The sequence below is a fragment of the Ruditapes philippinarum genome, unplaced genomic scaffold (assembly GCF_026571515.1).
Source record: "Ruditapes philippinarum isolate M1 unplaced genomic scaffold, ASM2657151v2 ctg1603_1_1_1_1, whole genome shotgun sequence".
Taxonomy (NCBI): domain Eukaryota; kingdom Metazoa; phylum Mollusca; class Bivalvia; order Venerida; family Veneridae; genus Ruditapes; species Ruditapes philippinarum.
Window position 1 is genome coordinate 37,183 of NW_026862382.1, and position 26,040 is coordinate 63,222.

At 32.0% G+C, this 26,040-nt stretch overlaps 1 protein-coding gene across 4 annotated transcripts in view; it reads right to left on the bottom strand.

Annotated features, from left to right (window-relative positions):
• The window catches only part of LOC132718940 (MAM domain-containing glycosylphosphatidylinositol anchor protein 1-like), a 132,252-nt gene that overhangs the window by 1,019 nt on the left and 105,193 nt on the right, over positions 1-26,040 (bottom strand). For 2 of the 4 annotated variants that reach the window (XM_060702653.1, XM_060702650.1), the window contains 4 exons: positions 8,901-9,028; positions 5,987-6,200; positions 5,235-5,561; positions 3,268-3,291 (listed from right to left, as the gene is read on the bottom strand). In XM_060702653.1, coding sequence (XP_060558636.1) covers positions 3,268-3,291; positions 5,235-5,561; positions 5,987-6,200; positions 8,901-9,028 — 693 coding nt within the window. The remainder of the gene's footprint in view (positions 1-3,267; positions 3,292-5,234; positions 5,562-5,986; positions 6,201-8,900; positions 9,029-26,040) is intronic. The other 2 variants (XM_060702651.1, XM_060702652.1) reach the window with 2 other exon arrangements.

Here is a 26,040-nt window from a genome sequence, read left to right on the forward strand (position 1 = left end):
GTTTGCAACCAGCATGGATCCAGACCAGCCTGCGCATCCGCGCAGTCTGATCAGGATCCATGCTGTTCGCTGTCAAATAGAGTTGGTAAGCGAACAGCATGGATCCTGATCAGACTGCGCGGATGCGCAGGCTGGTCTGGATCCATGCTGGTCGCAAACCCATTATGTTGGTTTTGTCGTGACGCGGCTCATATATAACTAACTCATTTGCTTTGACAAATGTTTGAATTAAATTAAAGATAACAAGTTAATACAAGGTCTTTCAAATTTTAATGTTGATAAAATAATAAATAGGGGTTAAGCGTTGATTCCGCGCATGCGCCACTCGTTTACATAAGTGTAAGATATGAAATTTATCTCGATTGAAGACAGCATAATTCTAAATACAAAATGTACATGTACCATTTATGAAATAAGTGTGTAACATTTACGATATTTGCCACTTTTTCCTTTTTGAACCTGCTTATTTATATTTTTATTAATTTTTGATATCCGTGACAATTTCCCTTTTCAGTTTCTCACGCGGACAATTTATCTCGCCACTTCCTCACTCCCACAATTTCCCTCTCGACATTTCATCTAGTGTTCACGACAGGGCAGACAAATTCCCGCTCGAATTTTTAAGAACGTAAACAATGCTCCTTTAATTCCAGACAATTTTATTTCGTTCTTCGTGGATAGTACTTTATATAATGAGTGTTTTGTGCCTGGTAAACCACGTTTCTTTTATCTAGATTGCCATGTTAGAATTTAAGTTCTACTTATATTTACCTCGTTATAAAGAAGTATGGCATTTTCACGCGGTTTTAGAAACGATACTTCAACAACTCTGACGTTATCGTAGCATATGAGCTACTAGGCAATTCTAATTCTATAAACACATTTTCACTATCAGTTTTATCAGCAAATATCTTTGAAAACTTCTTCAGAACCATTTTGGTGTGAGAAAGAAAACAGACCACCGATAACAAAGAGGATTCTCAACAAACTGATGTATTTTATTTCGCGCCTAAGTAGAAGTGTGAAAGAATTCCCTGAATTTTTCAAATCTGACTATCTGACTACACCCCCCCCCCCCGTTTATCTTGAATTTGTATTGTTCTTGTTAGCACTAGTCAATTGCAACAAACCAAGTAAAAAGGGGGTCATTTTCAAATCCCTTGTAACCCGTTCCTGGTTGTTAAATCCCAACTCAAAAAAGCCCGGAAGAGCGATTTGCACAAACTGTGCCAAAATAAATCTACTGCATTAATCCGGCAGTGTGGGGACAAAGAAATAGTAAAACAAATCGCCTCATACCCCCGTCCCCACTTCCGCTATCCCAGGGGTTTGGGTGGGCGGTAATTTTCAATTGACAGGTGCATAGGTCATGGGTAAATAAGCCACTTACGAATTTATCAAACTGAAATTGATAGCATTGATTTGAATGCAGACGAGACCTTGTCTCGCGCTAATGTTTATGTATATTTTCCAAAAGTTACCAAGTTTAAAGAGTTTCCGCGTACTACATTGTCGGACACGCAATTTTCCCATTTACGCTGCTTCCAATGTCTTATTTTACTCTCATACAAGGAAAACAGGATTTGATTTCAAAAGAACGATCGCTGTGATTTCAAAAGAAAGAATTTTTTATTTAGAGGATAATTTGTGTGAATTGCATGTCAATCTTGTTTGAACGAATGTTGGATCGGTTTTTATATAAATCAATGGCCGTTTATTCATAGCAATTTCATTTTGATTAATTTTGATGGACGTATCGCTTTAATGGCAACAGAATGGCTACCACAAAAGAAAACACTATCTCGATATAACAAAAACAAACGCTCGAATAGCATTTAAATTAATTGGGAAAAGAATGTTATGTGAATCAAGACCCTAAATGCGGCGTGCTAAACGACAACTACGCCCAAGACAGTGCAATGTGGTAAATAACTACATAGGGACGAGCTATATCGTAACAAAACAAAGAGAAATATATGTATATATGGGAAATACCCTTTATGAATATAACATATAGACTTACTTGGAACAAACCATATAAGACAAACTGTATAGAAATAAATTATATAGGAACAAAACAAGTACAAACTTTATTGGTACACAACATAAAGGACATAGATCAAATTATAGTAATTCTACAAGAAAAATAACGTATAAGAACAAATTATTTGAGAAGTTACCGGATACTGAATTATCTGTAGAAATATAATAATCGGAACAGAATGTAAAGTTCATTCTACATATTAACAAATATAATTAACAAGAAATATAGGAATGAAATATATATGGGAACAAAACATACATAAACATGCTACTTTGGAAAATACATATAGAAAAATTCTGCAAATACCATTTAGGAGCAATATAGTCATATCATATTGGAACAGAACATATATTGTTACATATTAAATAGGAAAAAACTTTCCTTACATGGAACAAAACATATGGGGACATATTACTTTTATATAGGAGCAAACTAAATAGGAAGAAAGCATTACATGAGCCAGCAATATATAGAAACAAACTATGGACTATAAAGGAACTAATCTTTATAAATTATAAAGCTCTTCAGAAATACAAAAAAACATAAATAAAGAGAAACACTAAAGTGTGCATAACTTATGCAATAATAGATAATAGAATCATTTGGTCACCAGACACAGGCTCGTAGCATAAGTTATAATAGATAGAAACGTTGTTTGATTTGTTTATCTAAGAGGCATATAACCACCATTTCTGTCACACTCCGTACAACAGTTATCTAACGGGACAAGAACTAGATTCTCCGCAAGTTACTGTCAACTTCTCCTCTGAGATAATTTGATACAAAGTTTACTGATTGATGGCATAAAACAAAGCGTTATTAACAAAATTTTGGACTAACGGCTCGGATTATACATGTATTTATAAATAGCCGTTTATATAGGGCCATATAACATGTCAAAGAATTTTATAACTAATAATATAAACGTCACTTATAACCAATGAAAATCGATTTTATAAATGTGCCGTCTTACATCATAATTAAATGAAGTAGAAAATACGTATTTTTTACAAGTATGGACCTCTAAATTGACATAAACTTCAATTTTTGAACCTTTTCTGATATTTCAATGTATTTGAACATCTATTCTCTGATAAGAATAATACATTCATTAGAAGAGAGGTTCATTGAATAAATTCAGTGATCGTTTCAAATAATTGAATTTATGTCAATGTGGCGCTCCATTAAGAAATAAGAGGATAATTCCTAGAAAAAAAACTTACCTCTTTTTCGGTTATACGTCTCGGCTGCAAGGGAAAAAAAGAGAAAAATAATCGATCATTGTTCACATAGTTTTTGTAAGTGTTGCAGTGATTAATCAGAAAAACAAAGACATATTATTTAAAGTAACAGCTGCCTAAATTATTGAGGAAGTAACAAAAAACAGCTGGTGTCCCGCGAATCTCATCAATAATTCAACACAGAAACGATCTTATAAAATAAACGTGCCAAGAGCCGACATTATATTATATTCTTGTTATGGTAACAATAATTTAAAACGTTTTTTGTTTGGTTTTGAAATACCGCTGTTTCGTAATAGAGAAATTCATCGCCGCGCTCGTGGATTCCAACTATTTGATATCTTAAGACAATAACTTACATATAGGGTCTAAGCTTTGTTTGTATAGAGACATTGTGGCCCATATTTTGGACAATACTGTAATCAAGCGCTACATAATAGTAGTCAAGCGCTTTGGCAATCAGTACTTATCTCAGAATCCATACAGTAAATCTTATTTTATACTACTTTGACGGTTGAATGGCCAGAAATTAATTTGCAGACGATACTGTTTTATGGTAATCAAGCGTTAGACGTATAGAATTTAACAGTCAATACTGATGTTACGGTATTCAAGCGTTATCCTACTTATATATAAATCATAATGTTCTTACGTTAAACATGCGTTCGCGGTAATTAATTAATTAAAGAATATATAGTGCTTACAGTAATCAAGCGTTAAGTGGTATACTTTATATACAGATAAAAGTGTTCTTAAACTAATCTAGAGTTAGCCGCAAATATAATATACTGTTCTTAACGTAATCAAGCCTTAGCTGTATTTTTGATAAACGTATGGTACTGTTCTTACGGTAATCAAGCGTTAGCCGTATACTTAATTTACAAATGATATTGTTTTTACAGACGATAGTATTCTGCATTTGCCGAATATCTAAAAAACAGACAATGCGGTCTTACAGTACTAATACAGTAATAATTCGTTAACCGTTTACATAATATACTTTTTGGACCGTATTCAAACGTTGGCCGTATAATTTTCTAATTTTCAGACGTATCGTTCAGACAGTCGTCAAAATTAGCCGTATATCACGTGCACATTTGCTGTATGCGCTGCAGAGGTTACACTGTATAAATTTGACGGAACTGTTCCGGAAGTTAAAAAGCGTTAACAAGCATCCGCTTATCGCTAGTTCATATGTTCTGAACGCTTTGATTTTATTGAAAGTCAGATCAATTTATATAGACAGCGATATCTGAACATTGAACAAAACAAAATCACTCACTGACAAGCCATTGCACAATTAATTGATTCGGAAGTAACATGCAAGCAAAAGCAAACTAATTGTGCTTGTACTAAGTGAAGTGGTGACAATTTTGATAAGGACGCGCATGTGTAAACCATAATAATTTGGTTAAAACTCAATATTGAAGAATAGTAGCTTTTATGGAAACTTAAAATGTTTAAGAACAGTTAGAACACCAAAATTTGCTTAAAAATTGCCGGTCCAAGTTTATTACACATCGCACACAAAACCATGACCTATTTCCATTCACATGTGCAAGTACATTTTGTAAGTTAGCGCGTTGGAATATAGGCTATTCCGCCGATTAATTTACCATACTGTATGCGAAAATAGTTCGAGAATAACAAATTTTGAAAACGTTGAAATGAAGGAAAATCTAGATAAATGGGATTCAAGGATAAATGGAGCATGCGCGTCCCAACGTTTACGTAAATTCATTTTCTACAGGGAGGGAATAAGAACAACGGTGCGTTTGTGGTCAAATATCAACCGCTTCCGGCCTTCAGATCCGATAGTGTTTAAATTGTTCATTAAGCTTAATCTTTTATTAAATGCATGTAATACACGTCTGTGTAACATTTGAAAATAAAAAAGTGGTACGCGTTATTTTAAAATTTGAATATAGCATGTCAATATGTATATATACCTTTGTTCTTACCATTTAAAACGTGCACTTTTGTGCTAGCTATTTGCATACTGGATGTACGACAGACATATGTCCCTCCATCATCCATTTTAGCTCTGTCTATTCGCAAATTACTTGAAAACGTTCGTTTTGATATTGAAAACTGTTTTAATATTTTAATTCCTGATCCCATGTTAGAATCCACTTTTTGTCCGTTTCGGAACCAGTCCATTTCATCAGGAGGATAGTATTCCCCAGTAGCGTTGCACTGTAGAACAATACTTTCTCCCCGCTCCACGTACTGCTCTTCTGAAATCTTTATTTCCGGGATATCGGCCTCTGGATCTGCTTACATAAAAATAAAAAAGACGACAGTTCCTAGACAAAATAAAAATTGCCTCGCTTTTATTGGCCTCCATTGGGTAATAAACAAAATAGCAAGCCTAAGGTTATCCATATATAAATTGCTGGTATTTTCTATAATTGAGTTATGGCCGGATTGACGATATCCGGAACAAGTACCAAAAATATGTGTTACAAATGGGACTCAAGTGTGGATTGTTTCGTGGTTCTAAAGTACACAAAACTGAACGCTAACAATTACTGTTTATTTGTAATATCAAAAGCATTTATTCAAAGTCTTGGTCTTTTTGCAAAGAATTCATAATTAGACTTTTATCAAGAAATGCATGTATTTTGATTTTAGAGTTACACAGACGTTTTTTTTTTCATTTATTAAAGTTTATATACCAAGATAGAATAAATAAATATACCAATCACAGTGAGTTGAACCAATCTCCGGACAGTTTTATCTTTTGAAGCAACTTGACATTCATATATACCCGCATCTTCTGGTTGGACATTTTTTATCATGAGGTCCCATTGGTTTTTATATTGCACGTGACCTATTTGAAGTCTATCGTCTGCAACCACAACCATCGTACCGGATGTCAAAGGAAATGAACTATCCGTTCGTCTCCACACAACCTTTATTGAAATTTACATTGGCGAGAGTTAATTAGTGAATTTATTGTACTTCACGAGCTAGAAACCTCAAAATAATCTAACGCATGCGTGTTAACACCAAACTTTATTGCTACATTAACTGTAACAAGAACCAAGCTTTAAAGGTGCATGCCTCCAAATGGGCGAAACTATTTCAAGGAAATCAAACTTGAGAAAAATGTTCTAAGATTTAAATTAAAGTAAAACATCCAAGATTCAAGTAGTAATTTACATGTCATGTGACAATATTGACTGATTTTGTAGTATTTATCTGCGTGACTAACGCGGTAAGGGCTTTTTTTGCATATTTTGACCTCCTTTTGGTAATTTTCGTGGATTGTAAGTTCTATATGCAATGTGTAAATTAATTTCTTTGGTCTCTTCACAATAATAAAAAAATCGGAATTTTCACGAATCTGCTGCTTTAAAGTGCATTACAATCATCAGTTACGGAAGACATTTGCTTGTTGGGAGCAGACTACAGCTATCTGACGAGTAAAAAATACGACATACATCATGACTTTTTTGTTTGTTGCCGGAAAAAAAATAGAGAAAAACTTCGATGTTTTCACGACATTCATTTTTGCTTCCCCAAAAATAAATAAACAATACTTTCTTATCATGTAATCAGTTTTGGTGCCCGAAAAAAAGAAGAAGAAAAAATACGCTGCTTTCTCGATTTTTATTTTTGCTGCCCGAAAAATAAAGAAAAAGAATTCTTATCACAATTTTTATTTTTGGTGCTAAAATAAGAAAAAATACGATACTTTCACGAACTTGAATACATTATCACATGTCCTTTACAATTCAAGAAAATTGAATTAGGTATATATTTTTTTCTCTACTGTTTCTTATTAATGATGCATTTCAATTACTTTTTAACATTATAAGGTAAATGAAATATACGTTATCAACTGGTGCGGTGATCAAAAGTTCCTAGCAAATACAGATGCAATTGCTTTGATGAACATGCTATTATATCAGACGAAACGCTTTGCTGCCATTCCGTTTATGGTTAAACATCCAATTTGCAAAAAAAAAATTAATTCAATGAAACGAAAACCAATTAATTTAATGGAACGAAAACCAATTAATTAAATAAAAAGATAAGATGTAAAAGTTCAATTTACAAACAGATTGGATCAAAATAAAGATAAAGATTTTGGATTGAAATGATTTTTTATCTAATTTTCAGTCAGTATATATCCACATAAGAATTACACAATGGCCAGGTTGTTAATTAATTCAATAAACAATAAGTTGTTGCAGCATGCACAACTTTACAAACAAATGTTTCCAATCAAAAATCTTTTAAGTTCTGTAATGAAAATACAGACAAAAACAAGAAAATAATTAGCAGTTAATATACAACAAGCATGGCCACCTTATGCGAATTTCCTTATCGTTTTGTAGGCTTTAGTTTCAAAGCAGTTGTTTGCCAAGACGTTTGCCAGGATGTATGCCCAAGAGAGGAGTAGTTTTTTTTACTTAACTCGATATACTATACTATATTAAATATCACTTATATCAGTTAAAAGAATGTTACAAAATATTACATTCTAGATATAGCGTCTCGTAAATTGAAAAAAATGTGTGTGTTCATATTGTCAAGTATACAAATTAAGTGATTTAAGCCCTCATTCATTTACTATATCATTGAAACAGCATGCCTCTGAACTGGCTCTCCAATTCATGCTAATTTTCATGAAAAATTTGAAAATACATTATATTTTAAAAGTAAATTTTGTAAATTGAAACAAAAAAGTAATTTATACATTGCATACGGCACTTGCAATCTATGTAAATTACACAATAGGGGTCATATATGCATAAATAGACAGTACTGCATTAGTCACGCAGTAGAAATATGGTTGATAAATTCAGCAAAATCAGCCATTATTCGCACATAACATGTCAATTATTAATTGAATCCTTGAATCATTTTACTTTTCTTGATACATTTCTCTTTAGATTGATTTTCTTGAAATATTTTAGCCCAGCAGGAAGCGTGCAGATTTCATGGGTTCATATTATCCTGAAAGAGTGATTACTGATGATGATGATGATGATGATGATGATGATGAAATCTATGGTTAATGAGTGTCCAACCGCACTTTCATCTTTCGCTGTCGAGTACGGACCCCTACAGTGATTATTTTGTCAGTAACATGGTATATACATGTTAACATAATGATAACAACGGAAAATTAGTAACGTTTTATACAGAACACAAAATTTCACTGAACATTCCTTAAATTCTTATATATAGTAGATATAGTTCTCAAAATTTAATGTTTTGATAATGGTTTATTCAGCTGGAATCGAGCAGCTTTAAATTTAATAACTTATACAATTATTTTCATATGTTTAAAAAGATGTTAATAATAGATACTGAACAATCCCAAAACAATTATAGTAAGTTCTTTTTATAATATTCTATTTAAATTATATAAGCAGATTAATAAAAGCAAACGCTTTTGACGTGCAATAAAGACTATATAACTTTATTACTTATTTATAAAACAGTCAAAAATCAACTCCTGGGTTCACCAGAACTTTTGTTTTACAAGGAAATATGACCCTGATCCGAATAGAGTTCAAATCCCAAAAACCTCATTGACATTTAATTTTTATTAAACAAAAGTTCCGCCATTTTTTACATCAGAAAAGTAGTAAACTTACATATTTGGTTCCGAGATTATATACGCTACATCGCAGTACTGCAAGCTCTCCTCTATGGAAGGTAACATTGGACGGAGTATGGAGGAAATCTGGAGCAGGTGTGCGATGTCGCTCCGCATAGCTGTGGTCTGAAATGTAAAAATAACCGTAATTATTATGTGATATGCCTGACAAATATTCTTTCTTTTGGTAATATCACGGGGTCATGACATATCACCAGTTAAATGGAATTTCAGTCAACTATCGGCGGGCTGTTGCCGAACGAGCGTTCTGGATTGTTATTGTACATGTGACCGCCAACCTTCTCTTAAACCGGACATCATTTGTATCTTAGATGAAGGAAGAATTACATACTTTAAAGAAATCACCATCTGATTCCAAAATACCCCGGTACAAATGAGGTCAATCAGATTGTTAGTTTATAGAAACATGTTGAAATATACATTGAAACGTAATCTACAGTAATTGTTTTCTGTTTTTTATACAGTTTTTTTTTTCAAAGCGCATCTTTTTAATTTCAGTGTGATAATGTTCAGTTTTGAGTGTTTTTAATTCTTGTTAATGAAAGTGTAAATTTAACAAAATGGGATGATAATACTATTTCAGAACTTGTGACCAATACTGCATACTTTTAACATGTTTAAATGAATATTTTTATACATCCACAACTTCAATATCTAGGTGTTGATATACGAATCTGTTATCTATACGAATCTATGTTGGATTCACACCCTTAATGTCTGAATTTCACGCAAATTATGTCTGAAAATTCAAGTTACAGCTAACATGATCTCTTCAAACTGGTAGAACCTGTTTTAACAACCGCATATCTCAAATAAAATCTCACTATTCAAATTTAATCTGACTGATTTACATTTTATATGTGATAAAAATCACTTGTTATCACTTGTTAACATATTTTTCATTGCAAGCAAAGAGTAAAGTTGTGTATATTTCCAATGGTATTGTAATTGAAAAGCCGACATTACTATGTTGCAGACGATAAAAGCCGCCATATTTCAAAATACTGGTGGAAGTTTGTCATGAAGGGCTATTATTGTTGACGTGAAAAATATTTGAATGATTGAGTGAGTCAGTTATAGCGACATTTAGTTATGTATAATTGATTGATCGATTGATTGATTGATTGATTGATTAATTTACTGATTGATTGCAACGTCTTTTCTGCAACTTAGTTGCAATTAAACATTATTCCATACTGTAAATTAACAGATTTCACGTTTGTCTTAGCAAAACGTCAACATAGTTTATGTTTATGCTTACATAATATAGCATACGTTTACAATAAGCCTTGTGTTAAATATTGTAATTGTTTACAATAGGCATTCTTTGTGTACATTAAGAAATGTGTCCATAAAAATTGTTTCCATACAGTATATGTTTACGTTGAGAATTGTGCCCAAATAGTAAATGTTTACGTTAAGCATTGTTTTCATAAGTATCTTTTCAGATTAAGAACTGTGTCCATTTAGTTATTGTTTACAATTCTAACACGACCCGCATTTTTTCCTATTGAACAAGTGTGTGTTATTATGCTATTGACATTCTATATTTAGACATGTGACGTAATCATTATACACGTGACGTTACCACTAAAATGTGACGCGCTGACAATAAGTACGGAAACAAATCAAGTGCAATTTAGCTTAATATTAGGTACGGCAGCATAGCATACGTATGTAGTAATTGGGCATATTTCTCACATCTTATAAAATTACAGACAAAAGATTTGATTTTATATATTGACTAAAGAATGTTTTCTCAGTAATTCGCTGCTGCATAATTAATTGTCTGTGCTAAAGTTAAAATTCTAATTAAGGGATATTTCGACCATATTGCCTGGCCAACGATTGCGGAAAATAAACATTAAACTTTATGTAAATTGTAATATAAGTTTATCTTATGAGTTTCTTCTGTATCTAATTACCTTTTTATTTACAATAATTACAATTACTATTCATTAAATAACGCGCCAAATGTGTTATCTTTTCTTTCCCAGACATATAAATCAAACTTAATCGGAATTGTTCGGCTATTGTTGGTATCAGCCACTGATTACGGGGCTATAAATGTTTTAAAAACCCAACATTTTATCTTAGACGTGGGTATCATTGTAAACGTATTGACAAATACGAGAAAAAAAACATTGATATAAGACATGCATGCATTACAAATTTCTGCTGAAATTTCTGATAAGGATGGCAATTTTTGGCAACTGCTAATCTGTTTAGCAAACAACATACGACTCAATAAATCATTATATTGTCGTTTAAACCATATGGTACTATAAAAAAAATTGGGAACCCTCCCCCAAATCAGTCGACTAATAGAAAATGAGCAAGGGTTGAACATTCCGTCATTTCAGCACTGTGGATAATTGCGGTGGCTTTATTCTGCACTCAAATAACGTGGGGGGTTAATCTAATACGCATTGTGCAACATGGGGGATTTATCAAATTCGCAATGCGCAACATGGGGGATTTATCAAATTCGCAGTACTACGCAACGTGGGGGTATTAATCCAATTCGCAGTGGTCAACGTAGGGGATTTATCCAATTCGCAGTGCGCAACATTTGGGATTTATGCAATACGCAGTACGTAACGTGGGGGATTTTATCCCATTCGCAGTAAATTTATCTAATTCGCAGTGCGAAACGTGGGAGATTTATCCAATTCGCAGTGCACAACGTTGGGGACTTATCCAATACGCAGTGCGCAACGTGGGGGGAATTATCCAATATGATGTGCGCAACTTGGTTTTTTATCCCAATTCGCAGTGCGTAACGTGGGGAATTTATCCAATTCGCATCTAATTTGCAATTTTGCTTTAATGGGGGGGGGGGGAGGTAATCAAATATGCCGTTTCCCCGCCATACCCAAGGATGGGAGAGGAGTTATAATTGGCACGTGCATGATTATTTATTATGAACAAATAGACAAACTAACTGATTATATAACCACTAGATGTCCATTATGTAACGACGAACGCTAAAACAATATGTTCCCGTTTAAAGTAACTTTATTTTAACAGCCAATTGTTACATAAACAATCAGCTGCATATCGGGTTCTTGAAACAAATGCTGCGCGAGTTGTTGTAAAACAGAATCAATGAACAGTTTGGTACCAGGTGCTACAAATTGCTTATTTTAAACACAGCATCTTTACGCTTTGAAAAGGACAGACTTTTTGCATTTGTTTCCTTATTGCCGTGAAAAGCTAACATATTGTGTTTAATTGTGTTTAAAATGTAAAGACAAGTACTGCGGTATAGCTCATTAACTTAAAAGGAACGATATATAATGTTGAGATATATATGGAAAAACAAAACAACACACTTTGCGCGCAGATGCTTCAGCAAACTGTGATGTTGTTTTGCTTTTCTTCTCTGAAATAAACCCACAAAGTTATTGCAACTTGAGCAGTAAAATCACAATTTATTAACCGTTCGTTCTTGCAACCAAAAACAATCAATAAACATTGTATACAGTGCAACATCTACAAAGCGACCACCTTTAGAAGGAACATATTATGAGAGATGCTGCTCTAAAGAGGTTGTAAAGCCTTACTTTAGAAAGAATTAACACGGTCGTTGTTTAAAGGTTATTGCTATACAGAGGGTCACTTTGCAGAGATTGCACTGAACAAACATCTTCAGCTATTCTGTGTTTTTGAGGCTTTCCAAATAAAGATTACACGTATTTTTACCCCGTCAGAGTCTACCAAAAACACAGTATAGTGTGATGCAGAATTGATATTATATAACAGATGGGTAACGATAATCGATACCATCGATTTATCGATCGCGATTCCAAGAAGAACGGCTGTGGGCGTTTGTTTGTAAAACCATCAGTCGATATAATCGGCGATAGTTAGTCACCGTAACATATTTGTCATTTGTTGCCAATGGTGTTTGGCTGATTCTTGTGTTAAAATACTGAAATATCTTTTACATTTTAGTCAGATGAAATCATATTCTTTTATTGGTTTTTTTTAACGAATTGTTGAATAGGATGTTGTTTTATAATTTAAAAATCACCATGCAAATATTATTTGCAAATAAACAAGTAATTTTGAAAAGAAAGCAATCATTGATAAGCAGGCGATGTAATGAAAAGAGCTTTTTGAGTATTTTACCATTTTTGTGCATAAACGTACAAACGGTCATGGATTCACTCTTAAGTGAACATATGTATCCGTACCCAACTCCCATGAACTACAGAACTATGGTGGCTAAATAGTGCCATTGAAAGTGTCCGTATTTCTTATACCAAAAACAAGACACCGTGTCTATTGAATTTACATTTTCTTTTCGACCTGCATCGAAAAAGGAAGAAAATATTGAAATACACACGATAAATGTTTCCCTTTTTTCAGACTTTTCCCCAGCACACGACAAAGTCACCATGGCACTGTAAGGCTACCATACATTAAGCTTCTTGCGAAAGAATATTATACCGGTAGTTGGTTATCTAGATAACTATTGATTGTAATATATGCAAACATTCAAGTTGATAAAAATCTAGCATACACGTGAGTTTGGCTGGAGAATGAGATGAAGTTGCCAAATAATTCACAAACAAGCTTAAAATACAATGTGTCAGTAGACAAATATATCTGACAAATATATCTGACAACAACGTCTGACAACAATGAAGGAAAACCGAACTACGCTACTTCCATACTGATGGTACGCCAAGACATGTTCCAGTCATTTGTTTACATCTTGACAAGTCTATTATTTAAAATATTGGCTACGAAGTGTTAAATTTTATAAATTACTGACAGCGGTAGCAGTCAGAGTTTCAAATGCAAACAAAACGTTGAAAATGAACAAATATCGTATGACAAACGTATGCAATATTGTCCAGAAACCGTCTGTAAACATAGTTTATATCTAATCTAATGAGATCTCATATCTAATATACTGTTGATTTGTGACACGCGGTACGAAGCACGACACGTGCACGCGACTGACATAGTCTTAATAATACGCTTAAAACGTCTGTCTATGAATTGAATATCATTTTAAAGTTACAAAAACCGTGACAAGTGACATAGACAACCATAATATGCAACAGTTTTACTGTAAACAATTGACAAAAACATCCGCTGTTAGCCAAAATATTGTTAACCTGAGACAGTTACGACAACAAAATCCGAAATAACAAAATATTTATCCCAAAGTCTTACTGATATTGTTACAAGAAAAGGACGTTTTCTTTTTTAGAAATACTCAAGGAAAAAATAAAATATTATCCCTACCAATCACTGGAACGACGTGTAGCATCTAAAATGACTTGATAAATCGTTCCGCGGGGAAATTGTCTTAAGTAAAGAAAACAGCAATGCAGACGGATCACCCTGTAAGTGATAGGGCAGCTCAATTTATCTTCTTGTTTTGCTTTTCTTTAATTAAATAAATTAGATCACAGGGTACAGTAGTTAAAGCAGTGATTTACAATACGTTAAATAGCCTGCTTTAATAAAAGCTTGTGGAGTGTTATCCTGGCCGGGTCCGAATCCCGTGGAATGTGTTCGTCCTGCGGAGACATCTAGATATTTCAATCTTACTAAATGGCTCCGCATTGTGGTTAAGATATACCAATGCACCCGCCCCGATTTAGAGACAGACACCTTAAACATTAGGCCACCGCTGCCCTTATATTATTTTACATTCAACTGAATTATTTTACAATTATTCACAAAAGACAAAAAGTTGATGTATGCATTAAATTTTTTATACGATTTAGCAATTATTCAAACAACCAAAGAGTATTCATATTCAGACATGTTAACCCAAATATCTTTTCATCTTGGAAATTCAAGGGCAATAATTCCGATTTTATTTAAATTCAAGGGCAATAACTCTGGAATAACATATCCGAATAAAACATATTATAATCATCATTAAATGTGAGGATCGATTTCAAACTTTACATTACTTAAGAGACATGACAAGTATAGAAACAAAGTGAAAATTTAACCAAACTAATGAATGTTTTGGACTTAAGAAAAAAGAAAGTTCAACACGATTGAAAATTAAGGATGGGCGACTGAAGTTTTTTGACTGTTGGAGAAATAAAATAATCGCTGTCATTATTAAACATAATTGCATGTAAATCATCACTAATAGCCTATAACCCATACTGCATGTATTGTATACCAGCATTTCTTTTAGAACGGACTTTTATCCAGAGTCACGTATTGACATATGTTAAACGATTTTTAGCGTCAATTAAGATAAAAACTATCATAATGTTGCAGGCAAAACAGAGACATTTTGTACCGGAGGTAAAAAGTGAAAATAAAGATATAATCAAAGGATTTAAACAGAAACTACTATTGTTTTTTATAAATACAACTGTTGAGAGAGACAAGAACAGTTGCCTTTGTTTCTAAATATATGACTGTTGATCTGCTTCATTTCCTACAATACCGTTTAACAAAAAAAATATGGCACTTTTCTTCGCGTGAAAAATGAGATAATGCAGAGGAATGCAGGTGTTTCGAAAAAATATATTGGAATATAAAAACATGCTGAAACCTGTGCTTGTAAATCTATGCTTGATTAAGACATCACATTGACACTTGTAAATCTATGTATGATTCAGACATTCCATGGATATTTGTTAATCTATGTTGAAATTAGACACACAGGGTCTCTTGTAAAACTATGTTTAAACTGCACACACCATGGACTGGACTCTTTAAACCATATTTAAATTAGGCATTGCAAGGACACTTGAAAAACTATGGTTTAACTACAAACACTGTGGACTCTTGTAAAACTATGTTTAAATCAAGACATTTCATTGACATTTGTAAATCTATGTATAAATCAGACATTCGATTGACATTGACATAAACCAGATATTGTATGTACACATGTAAATCTATTAATTATATGAAACTTTCTGATGCTATCTGAAAGAACGGTGTCACCAGGTACACACTCTTGTCAAGCTTATCATATAACGGCGACACATACTGGGTACATACACCTTTACAACAAGGGATCAAACATATGTTGCCAATCTACGGCATTGTGTCTTTATCGAATGCAAACATTCCAGTACAAATAAGTGTCAATCTATGCCAATTTACTACTTCATAAAAATGGAGACATTGCTTACAGGTTTAGCAAGTCCAATTTCTTTTTTAACAGAATCCCTACATTCCTCCTGGTTGGCATGAAAATTTTACTGGAGCACTGTGAGCAACCATAATGTTAAAAGCCGGCATACAACATTTTTATTATCGACCAAATAAAAGAAGTAACGCAAAGTTTCAAATGAAGCTTACAATGTGATATTGAACGTATTATTTTAATGTCATACAAAGATTTGAAAAAGGGAAGATCTCCTGGAAGCAATGAAAGTAACGAAAGTACATGAACATTCATGCAGACTCAAGTTTGCTTGGGGCACATGAGGATAGTGGAAAAGTGCAACATCTCTCAAGACCCTCTAGCACCGGCTTAAGCGTTATTCAGTCTCAATGATTTTTTATGAATAAAAGCCATTTTTACCAGTATTTATTGCTTCACAGCCCTAGGTTGAAACAATAGACGATTTGTAATATTTTATAATTGTGTTATAGATGGTGAGAATGAAATAAGTATACTTGAATTGTAAATATATGTCAATCTAGAATTGGAAACAAATTATCTATCTATGTAAGACACAGTGTTTAATACAATGCTTAAATTGTTTTAATTGTTATTCTTATTTTACTCACGAATAACCATAGGCATTAACATTCACGTATGATTCAAATTTATAAAAATAGATTAAGGATACACGCTTAATTTCCAACACCTTCAATCAGATGAGTGTTGCAATAATTGAAAAATAAATCAGTCATCAGCATATTTCACAGACTTAACATGTCTACTCATCGATGCCCGTAAGGAGCACGGTAAAGGAGATATTCTAAATGGTTTATATAAATAGCACGGAAAGTCTGGAAAATATCCAAGCCTTCTTCAGATTTCTTAAGATTTACAGTGTTCGTGCCGTAAAACTGAATATTATCTTCTTTTTTATATGCAATGCTTATCTATAAAATTGCACAGTTCAATCTTATATTTGTATTAAATCAGAGAGATACAAAACTAAATTGTTTTTCATTCGCGTTTGATAATGTATTTTTGATTTTATTATGGGTGGGGTATTGCGATGTGATACTCTCAGTTCTTAAAACTTGCTTTGCATTATACTTATTTTCGCATTCAAAATTGTCTACAAAAAAATCAGCTTTGCCACCTTTCTATATCAAATGAACTTTTTTTTATTCTTTATTAAAGAAGCAAGCATTCTGGCTTTGAATAACAATTTCATTATTTTGATAAGTTAATTGAATTTGATTATATGACTTTCACACATTTTATTTGGTGATTTAAAAGTCTTGAATTATCCGCTGTGATTACAGCTAACTTAAAAAACTTGCATATTCCGCCTATAGTCATTCTGTCTTTATTTCTTTATGACATAAGCATTCTGTCTCTTTTCTTCATAAAATAAGCATTCTAGTTATCTTTATTCTTTATAAGATAGGTCAATCTAAGTTCATGTTACCATATACCTCTAAAAAATGTCAATCTTATTTTATGCCAGATTGCATTGTCTAATTGTCGTAAATGACACAAACACACAAGTAACTATAGGTCCTGCCCCTTCACTGAAATATTTTGCTTGGATTGTCCAAACCATCAGAACTTAAATGTCAAGAAAGTAACATTAACATTGGCTTACAGAACTTCCTAAACTTCCCTTCTATGCATTGAAAAGGGAAGAGATAAACTTTATCAAATTGTGCACCTAACTTGTAACAAAGATTTTTTTTGAGTTCTTGTTTAGGGCGTGCAAAAGACCAGGGGCCGTATTCATAAAGCTCCTTAGTATTCATAAAGCTCCTGTGTTATAGCCCTTTGTTAACAATTGAATTATTTTAAGTTCTTAAAATAACTAATTAGGACACTGAAACTTGTTATTATATTATTTGGATGACTTCGGACTTTTGTCGGATTCAGCCGAAGAATTTTCGTAGTTCTATTTTTAACTACGGTTACCAAGCATTGATCACAACATCATAACAACTTTTCATTGGTCATAGGAGTTTGTATTCCTACGCTTCTAGTACTTATACTGATTACTTACCATTTATCATTGCTATTAGTATTTTTCGTGTCGCTTTGAAGTTTCAAATTTTTTTAGATTGACTAAGAATTACAATTTGAGAGAGTTTCCTGTGAAGTCTGTTGATTTTGATATTTTAAATCCTTGGTAGCTATTTTTCTTATTATATAGTGCTTATAAGCTGTTATTAATTTTCAGACGTTCAGTTCACAAGTTTGAAGTATGATCTTCTTTTAACTAACAAGCAAGCTTATGCTGAAGGTACTTGGAAAAATTTGAAGATTCAGTGGGAGGCATTTCTGCTTTTCTGCACATATTTTCAGTTAGTTTTCTTACCAGTTTCAACTGAAACATTACAATTGTATGCACAATTTCTTAGTAGATCTATGAAATCAGTTGATTCAATTAGAAATTATATAAGTGGGGTGAAAACAATGCACTTGTTGTTAGGTGCATCTGTTGATCATATTAATAATTTTTTGATAAATTTATCTTTAAAAGGGTTAAGCAGGCAAAAATTATATCTTCCTAGGCAAGCAGCGCCTATTACTCCTGATATTTTAATAAATATTTTTGAGAATTTGGATTTTTCTGAGATAGATAATATTGTTTTTTGGTGTTTATTTCTTTTTGCCTTCTTTTTATTAGCTAGAAAATCTAATTTAGTACCTACAAATTTAAGTGAACTGGATAATCCCAGATTTCTGTTAAGAAAAGATATAGTTGATTGTGGAAGTTTTTTATTGGTTAAAATGAGATGGTCGAAAACTATTCAAACGGGAGAAAGGGTTCTGGAAATTCCCTTGCACTGTATTGATAAGTCTTGTTTATGTCCAGTTAAGGCTTACAACAGTATGATTAAAGTAGTTCCAGGGGACAGTGAGGTTCCTTTATTTTTACTGAAGTCTAAAAAACCTGTTACTTATTCTCTTTTTATGAAAAAGTTAAAATCCTGTATTAACCAAATTGGTTTAGATTCCGATTCTTATTCTACTCATTCGTTTCGTAGAGGGTTTGCAACTTATGCTTTTAGGCTTAATTTACCTGCTGATCTTATTCAATTAATGGGAGATTGGAAATCTGACGCTTACAAAAAATATATTGAATATTCTTTTCAAGATAAGTTAAGAGTTTCCAAATTTATTTGTAATAATTTAAGCAAGGATTGAGTGGCTCTATATTTTAAGGTCTCTGATACAGCCTGAAGTTTACACGAGGTTGGCAGAGTACATCTCTTATTTATGTCCTAGCGTGCCTTTCTTAGCCTTACTTAATTTGTGTGATGAGTGTATCAATATTTTAAGGTCTCTGATTACAGCCTGAGGTTTTCACGAGGTTGGCAGAGGATATATCTTATTTATCTGATAGTGTGCCTTATTTATTATCTGGTGTGGGTGACTCAATATTTTAGGGTCTCTGATTACAGCCTGAGGTGTTCACGAGAGGTTGGCAGAGTATATTCTTTTTTCATAGTGTGCTTATTTCATATGACTGTGTTTTAAAGTTTTTGTGAAGGAAACTGTCTACAGACCGATATAATACAATATAATAGATTATGACAGAGTATTGAATATGGAAATATTCTAGTGTTTAAGAGTAATTACTTGTGTTTAAAATTTCGTATGTGGCTTCATATTAGTTTTGAAGTTTCTGGTTACAATCTGATGTTTGCACAGGTTGACAAGAATTTCACATACAGAAATTTGTTCTGTTTTTTCTCTTTATTAGTTTTTTCATGTCATTATTTTGCTATATGTTTTTTCTGTCATTTGTCAAAATTGCATTTATGAGGTTTATCTGCCTTATTATTGGATAAATTTGTATTTAATTTATCTTGGATTTGACAAAATTTCAAAGTGGAAATTTATACTGTTTTTCAATTTTGTTTGTAATCATGTGTGTGGCTTCATTTAATTCATGAGGTCTCAGATTACAGCTTGATGTGTACACAAGTTGACTGAGTTTTACATACAAAATATATAATGTTAAATATTGTATTTACAAATGTAATAGTGTAATTTTAAAGTTTCTTATATGTCTATACTTTAATTATTAGTTTGACAATTCATATATTCTTATATTTATATATGTTAGCGTCATGTCTTGTATTCTAGGGTGCCTTCAATTTGTTCTGCTTTATTTGAATACATTATTATTTGTTGTAATTTAGTATCTGAAGGTCAATTTTTTCCAGAATTCAGGAAGGTTGTCATTGTGGGGGATTCCATGATTAAGAATCTGCCACCGATTGAGGGTGTAGAAGTGAAGGCTGTCAGAGGCGCAACGATTGTTAAAATTAACTTTCTTATCGAGAAAGGACAATTATCTCTTGGTTCAAATAATTATGTCATTGTGCATGCAGGTACCAATAATATTGCCAATGGGAATTCTTGTGATTACATTTTATCGGGTTTAGCTAATCTAGTTGCCACGATTCGTAGGGTGAATCCCAACATTCATATTATTATATCTTCAATTCTCCCTCGACCGGTGGATAAGGTTGAAACGGAATCTGTTATTAAAGAAGTAAATAGTCGCCTAGAGAAAGAAATGTCCAAGGATTTGAATTTCAAATTTGTGAAATCTTTTCGTCCGTTTTTATATAAGGGACAAATTAAAAGATACTTATTTGCCAATTTGGATGGTGGTCTTCATTTGAATTCAGAGGGTTCTAATCGATTGGGTCATTTCTTTCTTCGGGTCATTTCTACACTAAATTATTGAATTTGTCATGGATTTCTTTTTGATTAAGAAATGCAGTCTACAGTTGGATGGTTTAACCTTCTGGATTGTAATTTTTTTTTCATGGCATATTATGTTTGTAATTTAGTGTAATGTCACTGATTTGATCAGTTTAATGTAATTTTGTTCTTTCCATAAGTTTACTTGCTTAATTTTATTTGGATTGAATTTTCGATTCAATTTGTGTGTATAAGGTTGTTTTTGTTGGCTTGTTTTATGTTTGGGCTTAGGGATGGCGGATATTTGAATATCTTTGCAGTCATTTGATGATATTTAATTACTAGAATATAATTGAGTTTACTTACTTCTTGTTTGCGACACTCAGGACAATAAATTTTATTCTATTTAATATGTTTTTTGTTGTTATTTCAAAAGGAGTAATTGAATTATTTTAAGTTCTTAAAATAACTAATTAGGACACTGAAACTTGTTATTATATTATTCGGATGACTTCGGACTTTTGTCGGATTCAGCCGAAGAATTTTCGTAGTTCTATTTTTAACTACGGTTACCAAGCATTGATCACAACATCATAACAACTTTTCATTGGTCATAGGAGTTTGTATTCCTACGCTTCTAGTACTTATACTGATTACTTACCATTTATCATTGCTATTAGTATTTTTCGTGTCGCTTTGAAGTTTCAAATGTCCCGCCCTCCCACCGCTCTTTGTGTGAATTGATATTTTAGTTCATACCTGTATTTTTTTTTTTGTATGACGTTTCTATAGTTCGAGTTGATGTAATTTGTGTAGTACATGCGGATATTTGAATATCTTTGCAGTCATTTGATGATATTTAATTACTAGATATAATTGAGTTTACTTACTTCTTGTTTGCGACACTCAGGACAATAAATTTATTCTATTTAATATGTTTTATTGTTATTTCAAAAGGAGTAATTGTATAATTTGATTCAGTATTTAATGCATGCAATAGACCGAAGTTGTAACAATAATATAATTTAATTCAGTACTTAATGTATGCAATAGACTTTTTGTTGTAGTAAAATATAATATAATGTTTGTTTGTTTATTTGTTTGTTTGTTTGTTTGTTTTAGTGTATGCAATAAATATCAGTTATAAAAAGTTTATTCTAGAGCTTTATTATGGATGTACTTTAGAAATCAGCTACGAAATGATCTATAATTTAATCATATATAAAGTACATACGTTTGATCTGAGTTTCTACAATGTTATCATTTGAATCCATATAAAGACGACCTTAAATAAAAATTCTGTCACAAAAATAGACGATTATCAACACCCGTGAAGATTTATTGTCACAACGGTAAATAAAACAATTCGCCTTAGTAGTTTTTTTGTACAATAATAGTAATCTATTTATTCCAGACACTCTTATGCAATTTCCATTAGGAGAATCGGGAAAAAAGTATCAAAGCGCTTTTGCAATATTTAATCCTACGATAACAGATAAAAGAAACATAAAAAAGTGTACGTTATTAACATTTGATGGTAAAAAAGCTTTTAATGACTTAATACAGAATTTTTATTAGTTGATTTATCACACCACCCAAGAAAACTACACATCTAGAACTTATTTTCATCGCGTAGTAACCGGAAGTGCATGTTGTTTGTTCGTTAATTTTACCCTTTTCATTGTCAGGAATGTCATGCCAACGTAACCATTTGCTATTGCAATGAATTCAAAAAAAGCGGGTCGAATATTTCACAAAAATCAATTTAAATTAATGTTTTATTAAAATGGCAACTGGATTTAAAACTGAATTTATCCAAATACTTCCTTTGCATTTTTTAACCATTTATCCGTCTTAAATTTGTTTTGAGAAAATTGTTGAATACAATCTCAGTGTGTTTTGTAAAGAAATAACTTTTATAAGATAACAAAAACATCTAAATCAAACTTTTTTTAATCTCCGAGACGCTGCGTCACCTAGGCATGTCATCTTGATGAAAGGGCAAATTCATAAAGCTAGGAACGTGGTCAGCATAGCCGCATATTTCCACATTAGGCACAGACAGCAATAACTATCAACTTCTTTTGGTAGACTTAATAAGGTTTCAAAAGTTTCAAATGTTAATTCAAAAACAGTATGTTTAGCTTTTTTTTTCAATAAAACGATACTCAGTCCATTTATTCCTGTAACTTTAATCTTTGACTTTTTTCTTTGCTGCCTAATTTTATAAAACCATGCTTTCATATTTTTTTCTAAGCATTCTTTAAGGTTAATTAAACTCTTATACCAATAAAAGAGGGTCACAAGAACCTTATGGCTGCAGAAGTGAAATGCATAATATATTTTCTAGTCCATACAATATTTGTACAATAAATTAACAATTTAAAAAAATATCCATCTCCTTAAACCGGTGCCAGGGGGTATGGCACACGATGCATTCTTCATTGTCTCTCGTGAACAGATTTAATCAAACTGTGTTAGGAATTTTCACTAATCAATTTTATTTTACATTGCTCTTGGGATATCCTACCTTTTTAGTATGTTAATTTTGTAATTAGTTTTCGCTATTTTTTCATTACAATCTAGTAGACTTTATGAGGTTTCAAAACGTTTTAAACGTCTGTTTAGAATCAAAACACTAACAATATAGGGAATTGTAATTCATCATCCATGAGACTAGTTAACCATCAGCACTAGATATCATAAATTGAAAAAATTGGTAAGTTATCACTTAAAAATATCCTTAAATCTGAAATGAATCCACCTAACAAATCTTCGTAAAACGCTGGGATAATATGTAGATGGTCGACGGAGACTAACCGATAATACAAAGTCAACATAATCATGCTACGTTATATTGAACTATTATTATCAATTTCATTATTAAATTTTGATAACTAACGTTGTTAAAGTTAGATAAGTGCATGGTACTTTCCCTCCACTACATAGTTCGATATTTTCCTGAACAACTCGGTGCAAGGCGGACTAGCCAAGTTATTTGGAGTTGGTGGCGATACTAATAATGGACTATCAAAGTGTTTTAAATAACCAATAAAATTACTTTAAACCTCGATTAATTAGATGTGCTTCTGTCCTTCGATGGCACTTGTGTGAAATTATGTATAAACTTCGTGACCTTTAACATTATTTACTCTGTGACATTATTTTGATATAATCTAATTAAGTAATTTACTGTAATATACAAAAATTATACACATTTACAAGTAAATAAAAAACAAGGCACGTTACATAGATTTGCCCAATTTGGTCAGTGGTTTTCAAAAACTAAGAATCATTCACCTATTTCTGGTTTCTTAATGTGACATGATGCTCATTTTTCCATTGTTAAGTCGAGCTGAATTAATTACATATTTTAAATGATTGACTGTTTTAATGGGAATTGACCAACAGTTTACATTGGAAAATGTTTAGGATATAGAGGATATTTGTTTGTTTGTGTGTAAGATGAAATTTTATTTCATCGAGTGGGCTTTAAAAACAGTATTCTCACGAGTGGCGTAGCCACGAGTGAGAATACTGTTTTTAAAGTTCACGAGATGAAATAAAATTCATCTTACACAACAAACAGACAAATTTTCTTTTTATTTTATGCTTTAAAACAAGTTAAAACGAAATTTCCATAATTTTAACGTTAATATTAAAATCTGTTTCCCCCATTAAGAGCCCCATTCAGAGGGAATTTCTCATTAAAAACAAGAAGTCTTGAGCTGAGAAATAAGTCCGCCAATCAAGGTTAAATGACGGTGATATTTATTCATTTTATTAAAAAAAATATGAATGATCGCTTGTTTTAATAATAAAAACAAACAATTCTTGTAGGAGAAAAAGTCCAACCATCCATCCATATTTCTGTTACTTACTGCGAATTTATATTAGACATGGTTTTGTAAAATGTAAGCGGCAGCCATTTTTTAAAGTTGTGTATTTCATGGGAGGAAAATAATTGTGTAAGATTCAAAAGGATATAATTTGGATTTGTTAGTCATACACCTTTTTAAAAGAAAGAAAACTTATTTGAGGATTGTAACAGACAAAAAATAAGTGTTGACAGAAGTGAAAACATTAAGAAAAGGAGCTAGGAAAATGGAAAACTTGGAAGCTTGCTAAGGCATTGTATTGAATTGTAAGGAACGCTGGGTTGATTTACTTATTTTAAGAGTGATGGCTGTCTATGCTTTTCAATTTTTCATACAGCATACGGCAGTTATTGCTCGTAGGATACTTTAATATGCCCAAATGTCATCAAGAGCAGTTAAGCATGGGGAAGGAATGTATTTTTCAGACTGTAAAAACGAAACAAAAAAAATTAGAGACGAAATTTTGTGATTGGAATTTGAAGGAATAGAAGTAAGTTTTATCTCTTTATTACTTTTGACATTTAAGTTATTTATCTATTTCAGCTTTGCTATTTTTTTCAACAGCCTGATATTGTCAGAATTGTCAGTTAAAATAAAATTGAGGTACCACATGGGGAAAATCTTAAAAAAGTAGTTTTGTGATTGAAAAAAAATGAAATTATATTTTGATAATTTTCACTGTGAAATTATCAAATATAATTTTCACGGATAAATCAGTAATCCACTGAAAAGCATAAAATAAAAAATATAAACATGGGCAACATAAGTTATTTATTGTTTACTTAAAGTAAATTATAAAATTGAAAAGGAATTATGGCTAAATGTATGTTATCTTTTATGTGTCCACTCACTATATACCCTGGGATGGGCATAATGTCTTTTTTATGTTATATCTAACTAAAAATCTGGAAAAGGGAGATCTATCGAAAGCAACAAAAAATAAAAATGCAAACAAGTTGTTAATCGTACACTCAGTTTTATTGAGTCTAAAGTTTTATCTAACATTCAAAGAGAAGCAATAAAGGATAAAAAACAAGTATTGTAAAAACATCAAACATAATAACACGTAATGAATTACATATAACATTGCAATTACAACGCTATATTAATATATAGCTAATTGGATTTTAAATTAAATGCCAAATTAATGAAGTTGTGTTTTCGGTTTCTTAATGAACAACAGTTTTAACACGCTATGTAAAGACTTAAAATATGCTTTTAGATTATTAATCTTTCAATTTTTTTCTTTCTTTATTTTATTTTTTTTGCATAAAACTATAGTTCATCTGTTGGGAATGCCTCAGACATTGACATGTGTTAACTGATAATAAACACTTATTTCCTTTTACTTTGTCATATTTTTGCATATTTTAATGTTCCTATTAACCCGGTTTATTCGGATTTGTGCTCAGCTTAATTAG